The sequence below is a fragment of the Pocillopora verrucosa genome, chromosome 2 (genome assembly GCF_036669915.1).
Source record: "Pocillopora verrucosa isolate sample1 chromosome 2, ASM3666991v2, whole genome shotgun sequence".
In the NCBI taxonomy this organism is placed as follows: domain Eukaryota; kingdom Metazoa; phylum Cnidaria; class Anthozoa; order Scleractinia; family Pocilloporidae; genus Pocillopora; species Pocillopora verrucosa.
Window position 1 is genome coordinate 16,227,616 of NC_089313.1, and position 18,596 is coordinate 16,246,211.

Here is an 18,596-nt window from a genome sequence, read left to right on the forward strand (position 1 = left end):
GTGGCAGAGGACAAAAAAAGACAAAAAACAAAGGCATTTTATAACTGGGCTACCACAGGTATCCAGTAAAAACGGGAATTGACTTGAAGAAACACGAAGACTGAGTCACGGGAAAACACGAGCAACTCGACTTTTTTTCCATCTGATTGGTTGAGGAGGTGACGCTAGTTTCTTGGCCAATCACAGAAAGGAGCATAGTAAAACTGGATTTTCTTCGACAATCAGACCGGATTGTCTTCGAAAATCGAACAAGAGAATATTCTCTTGCAACGAATGATTACTTTTGTTTTTCCAAATTCACGTTGGCATTCCCGATGTAATTGTAACCACTTTCAAACTTTTTTATTAAATGATTAAGGAAAATTTCATGATAAATGCCCTCTCCTCTTTCAGAAAAATTTGGATCAGTTAACCTTCAACACTTGCCCTAGTATATTACAAAATAACTGAGAAGGGGACAAGTGTTTTAAAGGAAGACCGATGTACACAAAAGGGTTTACAAACTATTTCGACTATTTCTATTTTCATTCAGTGTGCAAAATTTAAAAACTGTCCGAACGAAATATAAGATATCTGACGAAACGGATGAGGTAAAACAGTTTGAAGCACTTCCTCTTAGGAATTCTCCTTTTTCCAGGGTATCTAATTCTCCAATAAATCAAGTTTTCTTGCAAAAATTGATATTATGACTTAGAAGTATCATTTCCAACACTTTTGAGTTTATATTCAAAATTCATAGTTAACTCAGAATATCATACAACCGACTCTGTGAGATATGGTGGACGTCCGTCTAATCTCCCTTTCCCGTTGAACTATCAGTAAGTTATTCTGCATGGCTCTCACATCAATATATTTAGGTCCGAGGTTTCTTAGATGAATGTTATATGCATGATCTTGACATTCTTTTGCCTGCTGCAGGTCACCAAGGCCACGGTGCACAGCGCCCAGATTATTGTAACTTTCCGCCACATCGACATGTACAGGTCCGAGCTTTTTTATACGAATGTTCAGTGCATGATCATGACATTCTTTTTCCTGCTGCAGGTCACCAAGGTGTTGATGCATAGGACCCAGATTATTGTAACTATTTGCTAAATGAGTATGTTCAGGTCCGAGCTTTTTTCAGACGTTTAGTCAGTTCCCGATTATGACATTCTTTTGCCTGCTGCAGGTCACCAAGGTCACCGTGCAAAGCACGCAAATTATTGTAACTTTCTGCCACATCCATATGTTTAGGTCCAAGCTTTTTCAGACGAATGGCAAATGCACGATCATGACATATTTTTGCCTGCTGCAGGTCACCAAGCTCATAATGCACAGCACCCAAATTATTGTAACTACTCGCCACACGAAGGTGTTCAGGTCCGAGCCTTTTCAGACGAATGGCCAGTGCACGATCATGACATTTCTTTGCCTGCTGCAGGTCACCAAGCTTAAGGTGCAAAGTACCAAGATTATTGTAACTACTTGCCACATCGACATGTTCAGGCCCGAGTTTTTTCAGATGAATAGAGAGGGCACGATCGTGACATTCTTTTGCCAGCTGCAAGTCACCAAGATCATGATGCAAAGTACCAAGATTATTGTAGCTGCTTGCCACATGGACATGTTCAGGTCCGAGCCTTTTCAGACGAATGGCCAGTGCACGATCATGACATTCTTTTGCCTGTTGCAAGTCACCAAGGACATGGTACACAGCACCCAAATTATTGTAACTACTCGCCACACGAAGGTGTTCAGGTCCAAGCCTTTTCAGACGAATGGCCAGTGCACGATCATGACATTTCTTTGCCTGCTGCAGGTCACCAAGCTTAAGGTGCAAAGTACCAAGATTATTGTAACTACTTGCCACATCGACATGTTCAGGCCCGAGTTTTTTCAGATGAATAGAGAGGGCACGATCGTGACATTCTTTTGCCAGCTGCAAGTCACCAAGATCATGATGCAAAGTACCAAGATTATTGTAGCTGCTTGCCACATGGACATCTTCAGGTTCGAGCCTTTTCAGACGAATGGCCAGTGCACGATCATGACATTCTTTTGCCTGTTGCAAGTCACCAAGGACATGGTACACAGAACCAAGATTATTGTGACTGCTTGCCACATCGACATGTTCAGGTCCGAGCCTTTTCAGACGAATGGCCAGTGCACGATCATGACATTCTTTTGCCTGTTGCAAGTCACCAAGGACATGGTACACAAAACCAAGATTATTGTAACTGTCTGCCACATGAACATGTTCAGGTCCGAGCCTTTTCAATCGAATGGCCAGTGCATGATAATGACATTCTTTTGCCTGTTGCTGGTCACCAAGATCATGATGCAAAGTACCAAGATTATTGTAGCTGCTTGCCACATGGACATCTTCAGGTTCGAGCCTTTTCAGACGAATGGCCAGTGCACGATCATGACATTCTTTTGCCTGTTGCAAGTCACCAAGGACATGGTACACAGAACCAAGATTATTGTAACTGCTTGCCACATCGACATGTTCAGGTCCGAGCCTTTTCAGACGAATGGCCAGTGCACGATCATGACATTCTTTTGCCTGTTGCAAGTCACCAAGGACATGGTACACAAAACCAAGATTATTGTAACTGCTTGCCACATGGACATGTTCAGGTCCGAGCCTTTTCAATCGAATGGCCAGTGCATGATAATGACATTCTTTTGCCTGTTGCTGGTCACCAAGATCATGATGCAAAGTACCAAGATTATTGTAGCTGCTTGCCACATGGACATCTTCAGGTTCGAGCCTTTTCAGACGAATGGCCAGTGCACGATCATGACATTCTTTTGCCTGTTGCAAGTCACCAAGGACATGGTACACAGAACCAAGATTATTGTAACTGCTTGCCACATCGACATGTTCAGGTCCGAGCCTTTTCAATCGAATGGCCAGTGCATGATAATGACATTCTTTTGCCTGTTGCTGGTCACCAAGATCATGATGCAAAGTACCAAGATTATTGTAGCTGCCTGCCACATGGACATGTTCAGGTTCGAGCTTTTTCAGACGAATGGCCAGTGCACGATCATGACATTCTTTTGCCTGTTGCAAGTCACCAAGGACATGGTACACAGAACCAAGATTATTGTAACTGCTTGCCACATCGACATGTTCAGGTCCGAGCCTTTTCAGACGAATGGCCAGTGCACGATCATGACATTCTTTTGCCTGTTGCAAGTCACCAAGGACATAGTACACAGAACCAAGATTATTGTAACTGTCTGCCACATGGACATGTTCAGGTCCGAGCCTTTTCAGTCGAATGGCCAGTGCATGATCATGACATTCTTTTGCCTGTTGCTGGTCACCAAGATCATGATGCAAAGTACTAAGATTATTGTAGCTGCTTGCCACATCGACATGTTCAGGTTCGAGCTTTTTCAGACGAATGGCCAGTGCACGATCATGACATTCTTTTGCCTGTTGCAAGTCACCAAGATCATGATGCAAAGTACCAAGATTATTGTAGCTGCTTGCCACATGAACATGTTCAGGTCCGAGCTTTTGCAGACGAATGGCCAGTGCACGATCATGACATTCTTTTGCCTGTTGCAAGTCACCAAGGACATGGTACACAGAACCAAGATTATTGTAACTGTTTGCCACATGGACATGTTCAGGTCCGAGCCTTTTCAGTCGAATGGCCAGTGCATGATAATGACATTCTTTTGCCTGTTGCTGGTCACCAAGATCATGATGCAAAGTACCAAGATTATTGTAGCTGCTTGCCACATGGACATCTTCAGGTTCGAGCCTTTTCAGACGAATGGCCAGTGCACGATCATGACATTCTTTTGCCTGTTGCAAGTCACCAAGGACATGGTACACAAAACCAAGATTATTGTAACTGCTTGCCACATCGACATGTTCAGGTCCGAGCCTTTTCAGACGAATGGCCAGTGCACGATCATGACATTCTTTTGCCTGTTGCAAGTCACCAAGGACATGGTACACAGAACCAAGATTATTGTAACTGCTTGCCACATCGACATGTTCAGGTCCGAGCCTTTTCAGACGAATGGCCAGTGCACGATCATGACATTCTTTTGCCTGTTGCAAGTCACCAAGGACATGGTACACAAAACCAAGATTATTGTAACTGCTTGCCACATGGACATGTTCAGGTCCAAGCCTTTTCAGTCGAATGGCCAGTGCATGATAATGACATTCTTTTGCCTGTTGCTGGTCACCAAAATCATGATGCAAAGTACCAAGATTATTGTAGCTGCCTGCCACATGGACATGTTCAGGTTCGAGCTTTTTCAGACGAATGGCCAGTGCACGATCATGACATTCTTTTGCCTGTTGCAAGTCACCAAGGACATGGTACACAGAACCAAGATTATTGTAATTGCTTGCCACATCGACATGTTCAGGTCCGAGCCTTTTCAGACGAATGGCCAGTGCACGATCATGACATTCTTTTGCCTGTTGCAGGTCACCAAGATCATGATGCAAAGTACCAAGATTATTGTAACAAACTGCCACATCGACATGTTCAGGTCCGAGCTTTTTCAAATAAATGGTCAGCGCACGATCAAGACATTCTTTTGCCCGCTGCAGGTCACCAAGACGATGGTGTACAATACCCAGATCATTGTAACTTTCCGCTACATCGACATGTTCAGGTTCGAGTTTTTTTAGACGAATGGTGAGTGCACAATTTTCACATTCCTTTGCCTGCTGCAGGTCACCGAGGTAAAGATGCACATAACCCAGATCTTTGTAACTAATTGCCACGTCGAGATGCTCAGGTTCGAGCTTTTTCAGACGAATGGTCAGTGCACAATTATGACATTCCTTTGCCTGCTGCTGGTCACCAAGATCATGATGCACAGAACCCAGATTATTGTAACTTTCTGCCATGTCGACATGTTCAGGTCCGAACGTTTTCAGACCAATGGTCAGTGCACGATTATGATATTCTTTTGCCTGCTGCAAGTCACCAAGGGAATGGTGCACAGTACCTATGAAACCGTATGCGTTTATAACGTCTTTGTCACCAAACACCTCGTCACACTGAGTTAATCGCAACATTGTGTTGAAGTACATTAATGCTGATCTGAATTCACAGTGTTTCTTGCAGGTTTTACCAAGGGTTTCGAAATAGTTTCGGTAGTCATAGGGAGTGTATGATCCGGCTTTGATAGCGTCGGATATACCCTCTTCAGAAAATAGAGCATCGATTATCTCACTCAATGTGACTAAGTGAGGAACAATCTTCTTGCTTCTGATAAGAGTATGCGAGTCATCCTCAACCAGGATATGACCTATAACTTGGCAGAACGACAGAATGGCCCCATCAATGGCTTCAAGCTCTTTGTTTTTGGCCAAGGTTTTCATAACAGTATTGATGACGTCATGAACAATCTGATGCACTCGAATGTAGACGCCACTGTCATCTTCTTCAAATAACAGCAAAGAACATTTGCAAATTCTCGTAGCAAGTATCTCAGGATCTCTACGCTCTTCTTTCACTTTCTTAAGATAATTTACAACAATGTCTAGACTCAAAGGGTGTGGTGCACAGACAGAAAGCAAATGAAAAGTGTGCTCGAAAACTTTATCCGTTGCGATCGCCTTCTTTACAGCAAGTGTTGTAGCTACAGTCATGGAGTTTTTGTAACTTGGGTTACTTCCAGCGAGCATGGCTTCTGTTGTACTTCTCTTACCTTGGTCCAATTTCTTTAGAAAGTCACCCCAGCCAAAATCCGGAGTTAATTTGTTGTTTCTTACTTCTCTCACATAGGTGGCAGCGCTTGCCAGGGCAAGTGGTTGGTAGTCTAATACCCGAGCAACTTCTTTTTCCATTATGGGGTCAGTAAAACCAGAAAGTATTTCTAATAGAGAGCCGGCTTCATGAGGCTCCATACCTTTGCTGACAGGGATATGTTGAATGAATGAGCCTGACGAGGGGATAGACGCGGTGTCCTGTGTTGTTATCAGCAACTGGCCCTTCGCCCACTGCCCATTTCCTGGATCAGGTAAATTACCATCCAGATGAGACAAGTTGGTGACGTTATCAACTATCAGTAGCCAAGATGAGTACAGCTCGATTTTCGTGCTGATCAATGTCTTCAAACCTCTGATCTTCTCATCTGTACTCAAATCTTTGGCGTTAAAGGTGTTGGTAACAGCGTATTCTGGGCACTTCAGATGTCGAGCGAAAGTGGCATACGATTCCAAAAGTGTTTTAGAGTTTTCAGCATCCAGTGTCATTACGAACGATGCAGTAGATGTACTTTCCTTGACCTCGTCAAGGAAACGCTTGGCTACGAGTGAGGCCATCTGCGACTTACCACTTCCAGGATTTCCAGATATGAACAAGTAACTTAATTCCGTGGACCTTTTTAGCTCTTTTAGCTTTAGTATAATCTCAGATACATGAGAATGTCGAGGTGCGACTTTATGAGAAGGCTTAGGGGGAAGAATGCAAAATGAAGAAGCATCGCTGTTTAACTGTTCTTCAAGGGTCTTTCTTTCTTTCTCTTTTTCCCGAAGTTCCTGTACTATCTCATGTACTTTCTTTTCTTTTTCCTGAATCACTTTTTCTTTTTCTTTAAGATTTTTGTCTTTCTCCCGAATTTCTCTCTTATTCTCCTGAACTTCATTCTTGAGGTCGTCCACCTTCTTCAAAACATGTCTCAGCTGCTCTGTGGGAAAACATGTTTGAGTTTTTACGTCTTGAATTTCCACAGTGGAAAGACCGAGCGCTAAAAATGCATTTTCCACTTTGCTAATGGCATTTTGAAACTCTACGTCTGAGAGGTGACCTCGTGCGATATGTGCGAATTCTTCATTCCGAAACAGCCTAAGGTTATTCACATTTGACTTAACTACTGTACTGAGACTATGGATACAATCGGAGAAAAGAATGGCATAAAACAGCATGGTACAATCCCACTCAGCTCTATTGCCTTTAGTCATGGTTGTTAATAAACGTGCATGCTTCTTTTGGTTCCGTAACGATTCGCCATTCCAGAAGTCCAATCCATTTTTGGGATCATCTTTCCATTCTCTTAACGTGGCCTTGTAGCGAGTATCCCATTCTTGTTTGAAGATTTCTCGCAGTCCCTCGGTCAAAATGTCAGTGGTAACGTAACAAATCCTGAAGTAGTTTAGTTGCTCTTCACTGTATTTTACCGAAGAGGCCATATTCACTTCGAACGATTTCTCAGTTAAGTTCGGTGACTGTCCTTTGAAAAAAGAAAACGAAATTTTTAAAAATTTCTGAGCAGAAAAATTGCTCAGAAGCCCTTTTAGTTATTTTGTCTTAGACTGTGCTAAATAAGTTGAGTACTCTCGCCTTTTATAGTATGAGAGTCAGTGTTACAGTTAAATTTACAGCAGTGATGCTCACTCTTAGTACGTGACTTAAGTCCGAACAATAGGAGTTACCAAGTTACACCATATCACCAGTCAAGTTCGAATCAAATTGATTCTTTTCTTCTTTTGATTTTAGGTTTCTTTCTTCTATGTCGAAATGAGGCATCAGGGATACAAGAACACCTAGTTTTAAGCTTAAAACTTGTAATTTTTTGACAGCCGTTTGCAAGGGTTAATCTTTCACTGGTTCATAGCTGCAATCAAAGAAGTAAAAATTCCTTGGCATCTACGAGTTGTTCTTACTGATTCCATCTATTTTAACTACATACACCTCAGGCATAACGACAATTCAACGACACTGTCTTAACTGTCTAAACTGACTAAACTGACTCGGAGTACGAAAACGAATCTCAACATTTCTCGCACTCGACCGCTATTTTGTTTCATCCATAGGGATCCCATTAAAAAACAGCATTACAAATTCTCTCCCTCCCAGGTCGAAATTATCGAGAACACATATAACTTAATGTGCGGAATATACAAGGCATGATATATTCTGCGAAAAAAGACGTTGAAAATAACACGAGTCCATTTTTTTCGTAGTGAGTATCAAATGTGGTTGTCACTAGGGTTCTAACATGTCTTATCAGACAGTAACAGCCTTTGATATATTTTGTAACCTTCGCGACAATTTTGTAACATGGTCAAACCGCTGAAATAACAATTGATGATGCGGGAATTCAGACAAATTTGACCCGAGTAAACAACCTACTAAATGCACAGCTTTAATTTTTGTTTGTTTTGTTTAGCTCTTCTTTTTTAAAAGCTTCAATAAGAGTGTGCTTTCTATCGATACGATTTTATAAAAAGGGAGAAAATTAAGTCGACTCAAACTTGGCTTGGGCTTGCACTTGACTCGTTATACGGTATAACTCGGAGTTACCACATATATATGCACATTTGACGAAGGCTCATTGCTTGATTTTGCAGAATTTAGGCCAACGTTTTTGCCTCACTCGTACTTGAGGTATGAAAGGTTGTTTTTCGTGATTATGGGGAGATCAGATACTCTTAAGAACTGCCTCACCCACCCCTCCCCTTTGCTCACCTTGAACCTAAAAAAATTATCACTCTGAATAAGACGTTCGTTTCTTTAACTTCTCATTAGGAGTTGTATGGGTTCTTCTGCAAAAAAACAATCAGAGGCAAAGCAAAAGAAAACTTAACAATTGATGGGCTGATATGCAATTATAAGTGGCGAGACTGTACAAGAGTGAGTTTGAAATAAGCCCATTCTAAAGGAAAGGGCTGCAGGGCAGAGTGCACATCATATCAAAGGACGGGCTAATTTTAAGGCCGATCAAAATGCATATTCGGGAAGGGCTACCCGGTACCCGACACCGGAGAAATTGGGTTTGCGCTAAACAGTCATACCCAGTTGCTGCGCGGTTACTATGCCATAGTGAGAGCGGTGTTGGGATAGATAAGCGCAAATACGTATTTCTGATTTTAAGTAAGCTAAAAAATCCATTGAAGTCCCGCATACAATGTGTTAAAATCCTTTGAATTTCCATAAAGAGACTATCTAGTTTTAACATCATACTGTTATCATCTAGCTTTGCGAGTATCAGTTCCGGCACAAAGTTTAAAGGGGAGAAGTTTTTGCTAGCCTCTGCCGTTACATGTACGTTCTAATAGTGGTTGCGACAAGCACAAAAAGTGTCGGGGTAGTTAAGTGCATTTAACTGATAATTTACGGTACGGGTTTAACGAGTGAAAATGCACGGGCATGGTTGAATTCAGAAGATAAACACTCGTTTACTGTCAGTAGATAAGTAGATAAGAAATATATATTGTTAATTTTGTTATTTTTTTAATGGAATATGGAGGGTTTTACGTCGCTTTGAGGAGGATAAAGGCGTAATGAGAACAATAACCAAAAACATAGACTCAACCGGAATATTTGGTAAAGAAATAGACAAGTTAATCAAATTTACATAATAGAATTCACCCTGGGGTGAATTTCGTGTTCGGGAATATTCCAAGTCTTCACTCGGAACTCTTCTTCCACATTCGAGAAATGTTTAGAGATTTATCCTTTCATTTTTTTCTTAACCGACACCAGTGAGCGGCCCAAAGGAAGACTTCTTGCTGTTGTAACTTTTTGTATAATTTTTCCGTTGCGTTTCGTCTCTAGCTCAGACTTTTTCACTGATGATTACAACTAACATTGAACACCATTTACAGCGCATTCGTGTGCCTAAGTTTGACTTCTAGTGGAAGTGAATAATAACAGAAACATGCTGTAAACCGAGATTACAGGAATATTGAGTAACAGAACATCAATTACCAAGCATCGTGCAACGTTTAAGTCTTGGTATTGTAACTTCATCACTTCCGCAAAGCTTGCAAAAGATGTGTAAACAACTGTGAATGTTAGAGAAAGATGTTTTTCGTCTTGTCACGAGCGTAGGACAAAGAAAAAATTCTGAGTCCCCATAAGGATCGACTCAGACCTTCGGATTCCGCGCTCTCATGCTCTACCACTAAACCACAGACTCTACGGTGAGCGAGGACTGTTACGAAGCTCATATGACACACTTCCTGCATAATGCTAGGATCAGCAATTTCGATGGCGTCATATTTTGTAAATAGAATAAGAGAGATATGAATGTTATTTCAGCAAAATAACGTGAATCAATAATGTTTATCTTACTTACTTGTCGAAATATTCCAGAGATGTACAGCAAAGTCGTAATGCTTTCACTACAGTAAAGAATAAATGTTCCTTTCTCTAGTCATCCACAATTGCAATCGAAAGCGAAAGATGCTCAAGTCATATGACGTATGATTACGAATGAGCTGCCAGTAATCAGATAGCTGTGTTTGCGCAAAGATTTCTGGGATTGCCACAGGGCAAACATTGCAACTCGCTAAAAAGAAATGTATGGCGAAAGGTTGTTTCCATGTCCAAAAAACGATTTTTGAGAAAGATTATTGCCTTTTTCGACGCTGTTTTATCATAAATGGATTTGGGAATGTTGGTACAAGGGAAGTGTAACTTTTTGTCAAGACAACCTTGAAATATGTGGTAAGAAAAACCGATCAACATTTCTCTATGCGCAAAGTTTAATGTGAACCTGACTTCGCTAAATTGTCTCGATATTTGGAAATATTAGTTATAAATTGCCAAGAAATAAATCAATAAACCTTTCAGCCTTTCTAACGTGTGTTAGGTCTACTTCAAGCTTTTTTCTTGGCTTGGTAATAAAAAGAGCGCCACAACAGCTACCTCGAGACAGCAGGAGGTTGAAATGGTGTGCTTGAGCATTTGGGAATATATATAACGGCGTAATATGTGACTAACCATCCCATGATCTTGCTTTTTCTCACAAGATCCTCCAAAGAGGTCGATGAGAAAAGTGGCAGCTCAAAAACCTTTGGATTATTCTCAAACAAAGCATCACTTGACCTAGGGATTTCCTCATGGTTTTCACCGCTCATTTCATCTTTCCGAAGAGCAACAGCTCGGTAATACAATTTCCATCGCCGTTGATAACGACTTTTCTCCTTTTAGGAGGTATATTTTCAGATGTAGTAATTTGTATTATGAAAGTATGAAAATAGGCTGTACATACATATTACAACTGAAAAGACATGAATGAGTCATTTCCTAACGATTTATGGCTAATTTTGTGAAATGTCGCGACCATTACACGATGACGATTTCAAAATAAACCTAAGGCAAGAGACGTTCATCGGTATATTTCGTGTATATTTCGTGTAACATATCGGTATATTTCGTGTAACATATTCCATGGAAATAGAAACAAAAACTTACAATTCCCTCGAATTAACATTATCTTTATCCATTTATGGTAGAACCGCAGCGAAAAAGCATTGATCTCTCTCTAAAATCGGTTTTTTTAGACGTCGAACAACCTTTCGCAGCTTGCAATGTTTGCCCCGTTTCGATCCAAGAAATTTTTGGGCAAACGCAAGGATCCGATTACTGGCAACTCATTCATTGAAAGCCTATTCTAAATGTGCGTTGAATTGTTTATATTTAAAACTTGTTAAAAGCTTGTGAAAGCTCGTTTTCAAAGTGAATCACAACATTTAAAACAAAGTATGCGTGATCCAAGTATGCGTGACATCAAAAAAAGAATTTAAAGGCTCACGCGATTTCCTGTGGACACGCAAAGTTCTGTTACGTGACGATGTCGAACATTCTTCGAGAAAAAACGTTGAAACAACTAGAGTCAGTGCGAGACAAAAGCGAAGAGGTGAAAAGACACGAGTGAAAGAATGTGCAAAGCCTTATCGTAACAGTCCTGTGCTTGTTGTAGTCCACCCATGTCATGACGAAAATCACCCGGTTTGTCGATAGTTGCGACATCAACTTGCGGAGGACTCTCTCTTTTGAGACGAATGTCGAGTGCCTGTTCATTGCACTCTTTGCTTGTTCAAGGTCACCGATCGCTTGGTGAGTACAACCCAGGTTATGATAGGTAGTTGTCAATTAAACATTCTCCTGTCCGAGTTGTTCCGTTAGAATGGTGATAGCACGATCATGACGGCTCCACCGCTTCCTGCAAATCACCTAGGTCGCGATATACAAGACCTAAATCATTGTAGGTTGTTGCCACATCAACATGACCAGGTCCGAGCTTTTTTCAGACGACTCGCCAATGCACCGTTTTAACATTCTCTAGCACGCTGAAGGTCGCCAAGGGAATGATAGACAGAACTCAGATTATTGAAATTAGTTGCTGCATCCACATGCTCAAGTCCGCGCTTTTCTGGACAAATGGCCACAGTCACCAAGGTTAGGGTACACAGTACCCAGATTATTGTCAGTAACTTAAGCTGACCCTGCAACTTTGAGTTACTTATATTATGTCTTTGCTTATAATGAGCTTCTCCTCCGATTTTTTAATCACATGAATGCTGACTGATACGAATATATCTGTTATTTCAGGTTTCAATTTTTTTTACCTTCTTCTCTTTCAGTCGACAGATGCAGTCGCCGTTTGCCAAAGAAATAGACTGGGTTTAATTTCACCAGTCCAGAAACCTTGTGCTTGCAATATGGTATGAGAACTTGCTAATTAATTACTGATTAACTTGTTTTGAGAATTGAAATATTTGACTTACACTCGACTGTATACACCGTTTTTGTGCTTTAGTTTCCGAGAAAACCAGATCTTTTTCTTTCTCTTACAAAATGAGGATCATCAAGGTCACTGCTGTTAAAAATTCAGCTACTTAATATGTAAAGAGAGGATTTACCAAATTTGGATGATTTCTTTTGTTCATGCTCTCTGTGACATTCTCTCCTCTGTTCGGTTCTGTTATTCAAAACAGTTTGTGGAAAGGATGACAAAATGTAATTTGAATTTGGGTGCTACCCAAAGGTAGGCTCCCCACTTCAGTATTTAAGTATTGCCTATTACTATGGTGCTGATATATTCCAAGTTCATCCCCAAGGTTGTCTTCTCTATCCCATGTGTTCTCCAAGTGCAAGTCTTTCCTAAATTGGAGAAAAATATATTTATGTTGTTTCAATTTATCATGAATTCTAGTTACAGATCTTCTATAGTTATGTATTTAGTTGTTGAAAATGTTCATGCAAAGCCTATATTTTTTTAAAAGTTTTATATTCCTGTTTTTGTTTTACTGATTTAAAGATTGTTATCCTGTTGTACCACAAACATAGATAGGTTAAATTAATCAAGTACCTAGGTGTAATCATTTGTCAGTTCTTCCTTTTTCATATTTATAGCCAATGGAAATGTGAAGTAAAGGAAGGACTCCAAGGTGAGTGTAAGAAGTGTCCCTACTTTCTTTTCATGAACATCTCCACACTAAAATAACTGAAAGCAAAAAAACGATATTCCTTTCTCTTGTTATAAATTATCAGCATAGAGCCAGATAGCTGACAAAGAACCAGAGTTTATTCATTCTACCTTGCATGGAACCACTGGGAATACTGCTACAGACTCCCCTGGATGGGGTGCTAGTCCATTGAAAATACCATCCTCCCCCTCTTCCTCCCTGCATTTGAGGCTTCTCTGACTGTTCAGCTGTACCTGTTTAGACTCCTTGGTGGAGAGAGGCATGGGGGGAGTAAGCACAACACAATACCCTAGCTGCGTCTTGACCTTTGCCCTCTCACACTGGAATCAAGGATACTAACTGTAAGATAGGCCAACACTTCTCTTTATAAGGAATATGGCCTATTTGTTGGTGCACTTAAATACAAGATGGAGAGGTCAGAACAAGAGCACAGGGCCACTCATTAGGTTGAGTTTTTGGGCAAAACACTCAACTCCTCAAGTGCCTCTGTAGTCCTTGGAGTAGAAGTGGACAATGACCCCAGAAAATGATCATAGAAACATAATGGAAAGTGGGGAATGACCTTTAAATGAACTAACATCAGAAAAATTCAAATAACTGAAAGATTGTTTACCTCCTTGGGATTATTTTTACATGTTACATAAATCAAGAGAGTGGGTCACTCTACTTAGGAGACAGTGCTAAAATGATACTTGCTAAAAATTATTTGAATCTATGGTAAAATTTAGATACAGTTTTTACAATGAAGTTGAATTTACTTGTTTCAATGGTTGTTGTTGCAACAATCAGAAAGTTCAGTTAGTTGAACTCTGATGTACTTTTAAGGAAAGTTTGTCCACAAGTAAGGCTGTCTCCTTGAAAGAGTTTTTCACTTTGAAAGTTAAGTTATTTATTATTTCAAGAAACTTTTAACAACTAGAGTATTACAAGTACAAGCATCAGTTGGAATATCAAAATGTTTACATGACTGTGAAAATGATATAGCACCACTCATAAAGTCATGGGGAAGTTTAATTGATAAAATTGTAAGAGATCTACTAGTTAAAACTCATTCTCTTAATGGATATGATTGATATAAATTTGTGAATATACTTTTATAAATAGCCTCTTAATTCTTTTGCTTGGGCCAGACCAGGTCATTCATGTTTGAAGTTAATGTTCTATTTCTTTATAGATAGCAAAATCATGTTGATTTATCTTAGCTAGTTTTTTTACAACACAGAGTTTAGGCAATATTTACTGTGGATGAACACTGATATCAATGTTGTTTTGTTTGCAACAAGGGATGTTTTTAAATTAATTGTTTTTTTTTTTTTTTAATTTTGCGTTTGATGTTCTATTTCACCTAATTGTGTTAATTTTTTGTTCATTTTTAGCCAGCTTGTCCAAACGCCCCGATATGATTGTTACAATTTAAAGAAATTGTTAATTGTATGTCATGTAGTTAACAGGAAAATTTCATTTTGAAATAAATCTTAGTTAAAATGAACTTTGTGTTCCTTTTTCCCAATTTGATTCTTGTTTTCATTCAGTTCCAAACCTTGTGGAACATTTGCTCAGTATAAATAGTAGTGAATTGGTAATGAGGGAATGAAATGAACATTAACTTATCATCAGTAAATTTTTATTGATGCATTTTAACTATTGATTGAATACTAAAGCTGGAGTTTTAAAGAGGGTTTCAAATGATGTCAAGTCAGCCATATTGGTGTATGAAAACAATAAAACGGTGAACATTTTGATGTACAAAGTCAATCCTTCAGCTTTTGTACTCTTTCCTTGCATTGACACTTTCCTTTGTTACAAGCTGCCTTCCACGTGAGCAAAAACACTTTGATACCTCTAAAAGAACATTTTGCATGCTGGAAAGAGGATGGTTTCCTGCTCCCTAGATTAATGGTGAAAGGGTGTTGTAAAGGGCAAGACCTCTACCTTGCCTCACCCCTGATGGTTTAGGTTTACCATATTCAACTAGCAAAGTAAATGTTTAAATATAGCACTAATGCTTGAGCAAAGCAAATTATTGGTCAAAGAAAAATAAATAAAAATAAGATATAGAAAAAGGAAAAATAATAAGAAGAGACCAGTTGAAAGCTCGTGAACAGTAAGACTGTAAGATGTTTAATTTGACTTTGTTTTTAAATGTTTTAAGGGGGAGGTGTTTAATGCTTTCGTCAAGGTGATTCAGCCATATTGGTGTATGAAAACAATAAAATGGTGAACATTTTGATGTACAAAGTCAATCCTTTGGCTTTTGTACTCTTTCCTTGCACTGACACTTTCTTTTGTTACAAGCTGCCTTCCACGTGAACAAAAACACTTAGATGCCTCTAAAAGAACATTTTGCATGCTGGAAAGAGGATGGTTTCCTGCTCCCTACATTAATGGTGAAAGGGTGTTGTAAAGGACAAGACCTCTACCTTGCCTCACCCCTGATGGTTTAGGTTTACCATATTCAACTAGCAAAGTAAATGTTTAAATATAGCACTAATGCTTGAGCAAAGCAAATTATTGGTCAAAGAAAAATAAATAAAAATAAGATATAGAAAAAGGAAAAATAATAAGAAGAGACCAGTTGAAAACTCATGAACAGTAAGACTGTAAGATGTTTAATTTGACTTTGTTTTTAAATGTTTTAAGGGGGAGGTGTTTAATGCTTTTGTCAAGGTGATTCCAAACTTTTACAGCTGCAAAGCGAATGCTGAATTTACTATAGTTTGTTTTGATGGTATTAATTAACCTAGTTTCTAAGCCCTCACCTGTGCTTTACAAGCTTTTCTGCAAATGTGTTACATTTTTAGGAGACTTCTCACCACTGGGATGTTCATTTGAAGAAAGAGACATGGATCGCTTAACAAGAACAAAAGCGATGGCTTTCACCTCACCCCACCCTTAAGGGATTTTAATAAGCTGGTGAGCAGACCCTGGGAACGACGAACTCAACCAAAATGGCGGACAACCATGGATTTTAAGTCGTAAAGAAAAGTAAAAGTTGCAAGCACAGGAATAAAATTGATGAAATGGATCTTAAGCGAAATCTCGGAAAATTTCAACCTCCTATGATTCAGAAAAGTGCTATGTAAATGAGTTAAAGACGAAAATCGAGAAATGCAAGTAAGCAAAGGTTAACTTTTTATGAAAGTTTTGTATTTCGCCTTGACTATGTACTGAAGATGAAGGTTCTACATGTTTAATCTACTGAATCTATGTATGTTATTAATTAGGGAAGAAATTTCTGGGAGTTAATTTCTTTTAAATGTTCAAGGTAAAATACAATAATTAGTGCATTATATGTCAACTTTTGTCAGCTCTCCTTAGCCCTTCCCCACCCCCACCCCCACCCCCACCCCTTTCTGCCTCACTTATCCATCTGAGAACCAGTTTTTAAACCGTGGACAAACATGAAGAGACTATTGTTCATTTATCTGACATTTATCCATACCCTAAAAATTGGGGAAAAAAAGGATGGCTCTGTAAAGATGGCACAATTGCTGGTTACCCAGTGGTTTTTGTTATGTCAAAGCAGAACTGAAACCCTGCATTGAGAGTCCAATGTGCTCTCTGCTCGACCATGCTGCTTGTTGGGATTCATTATTCATTAATTAGTTGGTCAATAGAAGGATCATTTCTCAGATGAGGTACAAAGAAATGGAATAAAAAGGGATCCTTTCCTAACAAGGCCTCAATTTTTTTTCTCTTCAGAACTACTTTGCGATGGTCATCATATGAAGAAGTCCTGTTGTCCAGCTGAGTCTGCTGTTAGACCAGATAACAAATTTAAAATCATCCCAGGAGAACCTGTTACTGATATTGTTTGTTTGGGAATTAGAAAAACTATCTTCATCTCAGGATAACCTGTTACTGATATTGTTTGTTATGGAATTAGAAAACTATCTTCATGTCCTACAGCTAGATACCAGTTTGCCTTTTTTCTGTTGTTGAGAGAGTTGTTAAAGGTAGCTATGTCTGGTGACCCTTGTGAAATGGATTTTGGAATTCGTAGGAATTCCTAGGAATAAAGGTGAATTTTCACGGTAAATTCGGACTGAGAATTTGTAGGAATTCGTAGGAATTCCCAACCATAACAACTCTGGTTCTAAAAACCTAGAAATTCCTAGAAATTCCCATAAAAACCCAGAAATTCCAAGTTTATAGCCAACAGGACTTGGAATTCCTAGGAATTCCAACTCAGAGAACCAATGACTTTCCCTGAAAAGCTGTAAATCTAAAAAATTCCTAGGAATTTCTGGGAATTTTAAGAATTTTTAGGAATGTTTAAGAATTACTGGGAATTTTAAGCAAAAATTTGAGGCTAATGATATGAAATAAATACTTTAAATTAAAAAAACCCAGCTAAAATTCAAGTATTCGAGGAAATTTATTTACAAGCTTAATTAAGGCTTGCATGTAAAATATTTTTGATTAATTATTAAAATCAACATGTGGTAATATTAGGATGGAATTTGATTCATTTTTCTTTTCTTGAAAACTTCATACGGATTAATCCTCAATTACAGCTATTCATATAAAATAGTCCTAATCAATCATTAAATTTGGTTGGACACAAATTGTGAATAAAATCTGTTGATTCTTTTCCATAAAATACAATATCTTGAATTATATTTGAAAACCAAGCACTCTTGGGAGTGAAGGGGTTAATTACAGATAAATAAAATTGATTTTTTAATTAAAATCTTGTTGTAACTGTAACAATAAATTAGAATGAAGTTATCCTAAACTGCAAACTTAGCTGCTGTTTGTATTTTTTTCCCTAGGCTCACAATGAGTTGGCCTTGAATGAGGTTGTCTACAAGAAGCTTGACCATTTTGTATCTGGATTCCATGACATCTGAATTTGAAAAAAATAATATATATATAAATATATATAATTATTTAAAGCTCAGACCAGGCCTTTAAGATGGCTATAAGGAAAAGGGCATTCATTGGATTCTCAAATTGAGAAATCTCGGCTATATTGAGTGACTTTTATATTGGAGTTAGTGCATCTCTCCCATAGATTTTACTAAAAAAGGGTTGAATACATTATTTTGTTTTTACCAAGGAGGGCTTCTTTATGTAATAAGGTTTGTTTAATAACAGTTCCTATTATAAATCTTGAATGTTCCCAAATGTGACTAAAGGATTCTTGAAACCTTACTGATAGATTTATTTCATTGTAAAGCATAAGCTTAAGAAACTGCGGCATGCAAGTGACCTATTCGATTCTCAGAATTATTCTAGTTTCAGTTGCGCCGAGCGTTATGTAAGCTTTATTCAACCCTTTACATCTATTCTTTTATAAGATTTTGATCACGTAACGAATATCGCAATTTTTACTCACCACAAACTTTCAAAATCGTAGCTTTACAGATGGCCACTCGACCCTTGTTTGTACCAGTCA

The 18,596-nt window shown here is 38.8% G+C and overlaps 1 protein-coding gene and 1 long non-coding RNA gene across 5 annotated transcripts; one reads left to right on the forward strand and one right to left on the reverse strand.

Moving 5' to 3' along the window:
• Window positions 1-386: 386 nt before the first annotated feature.
• On the reverse strand, window positions 387-10,160 carry LOC131780128 (uncharacterized). Its single transcript, XM_066162708.1, has 3 exons — window positions 10,057-10,160; window positions 4,943-7,206; window positions 387-3,556 (listed from the first exon to the last, which is right to left on the reverse strand). Exons 2-3 carry the CDS (start codon window positions 7,163-7,165, stop codon window positions 1,106-1,108), a joined length of 4,674 nt encoding a protein of 1,557 aa, XP_066018805.1. The 5' UTR covers window positions 7,166-7,206; window positions 10,057-10,160; the 3' UTR covers window positions 387-1,105.
• A 114-nt stretch (window positions 10,161-10,274) lies between these two features.
• On the forward strand, window positions 10,275-15,971 carry LOC131795049 (uncharacterized). 4 transcript variants are annotated; one of them, XR_010716654.1, is made up of 5 exons: window positions 10,275-11,822; window positions 12,052-12,164; window positions 12,350-12,430; window positions 13,122-13,156; window positions 13,260-15,971. It is a non-coding gene; the product is annotated as an uncharacterized lncRNA (long non-coding RNA). The 4 variants fall into 4 exon arrangements; XR_010716655.1 differs by lacking the exon at window positions 12,052-12,164 and having other exon boundaries at window positions 10,275-10,427; window positions 10,733-11,822; window positions 13,260-15,969; XR_010716653.1 differs by having other exon boundaries at window positions 10,275-12,164.
• The last annotated feature ends 2,625 nt before the right edge of the window (window positions 15,972-18,596 follow it).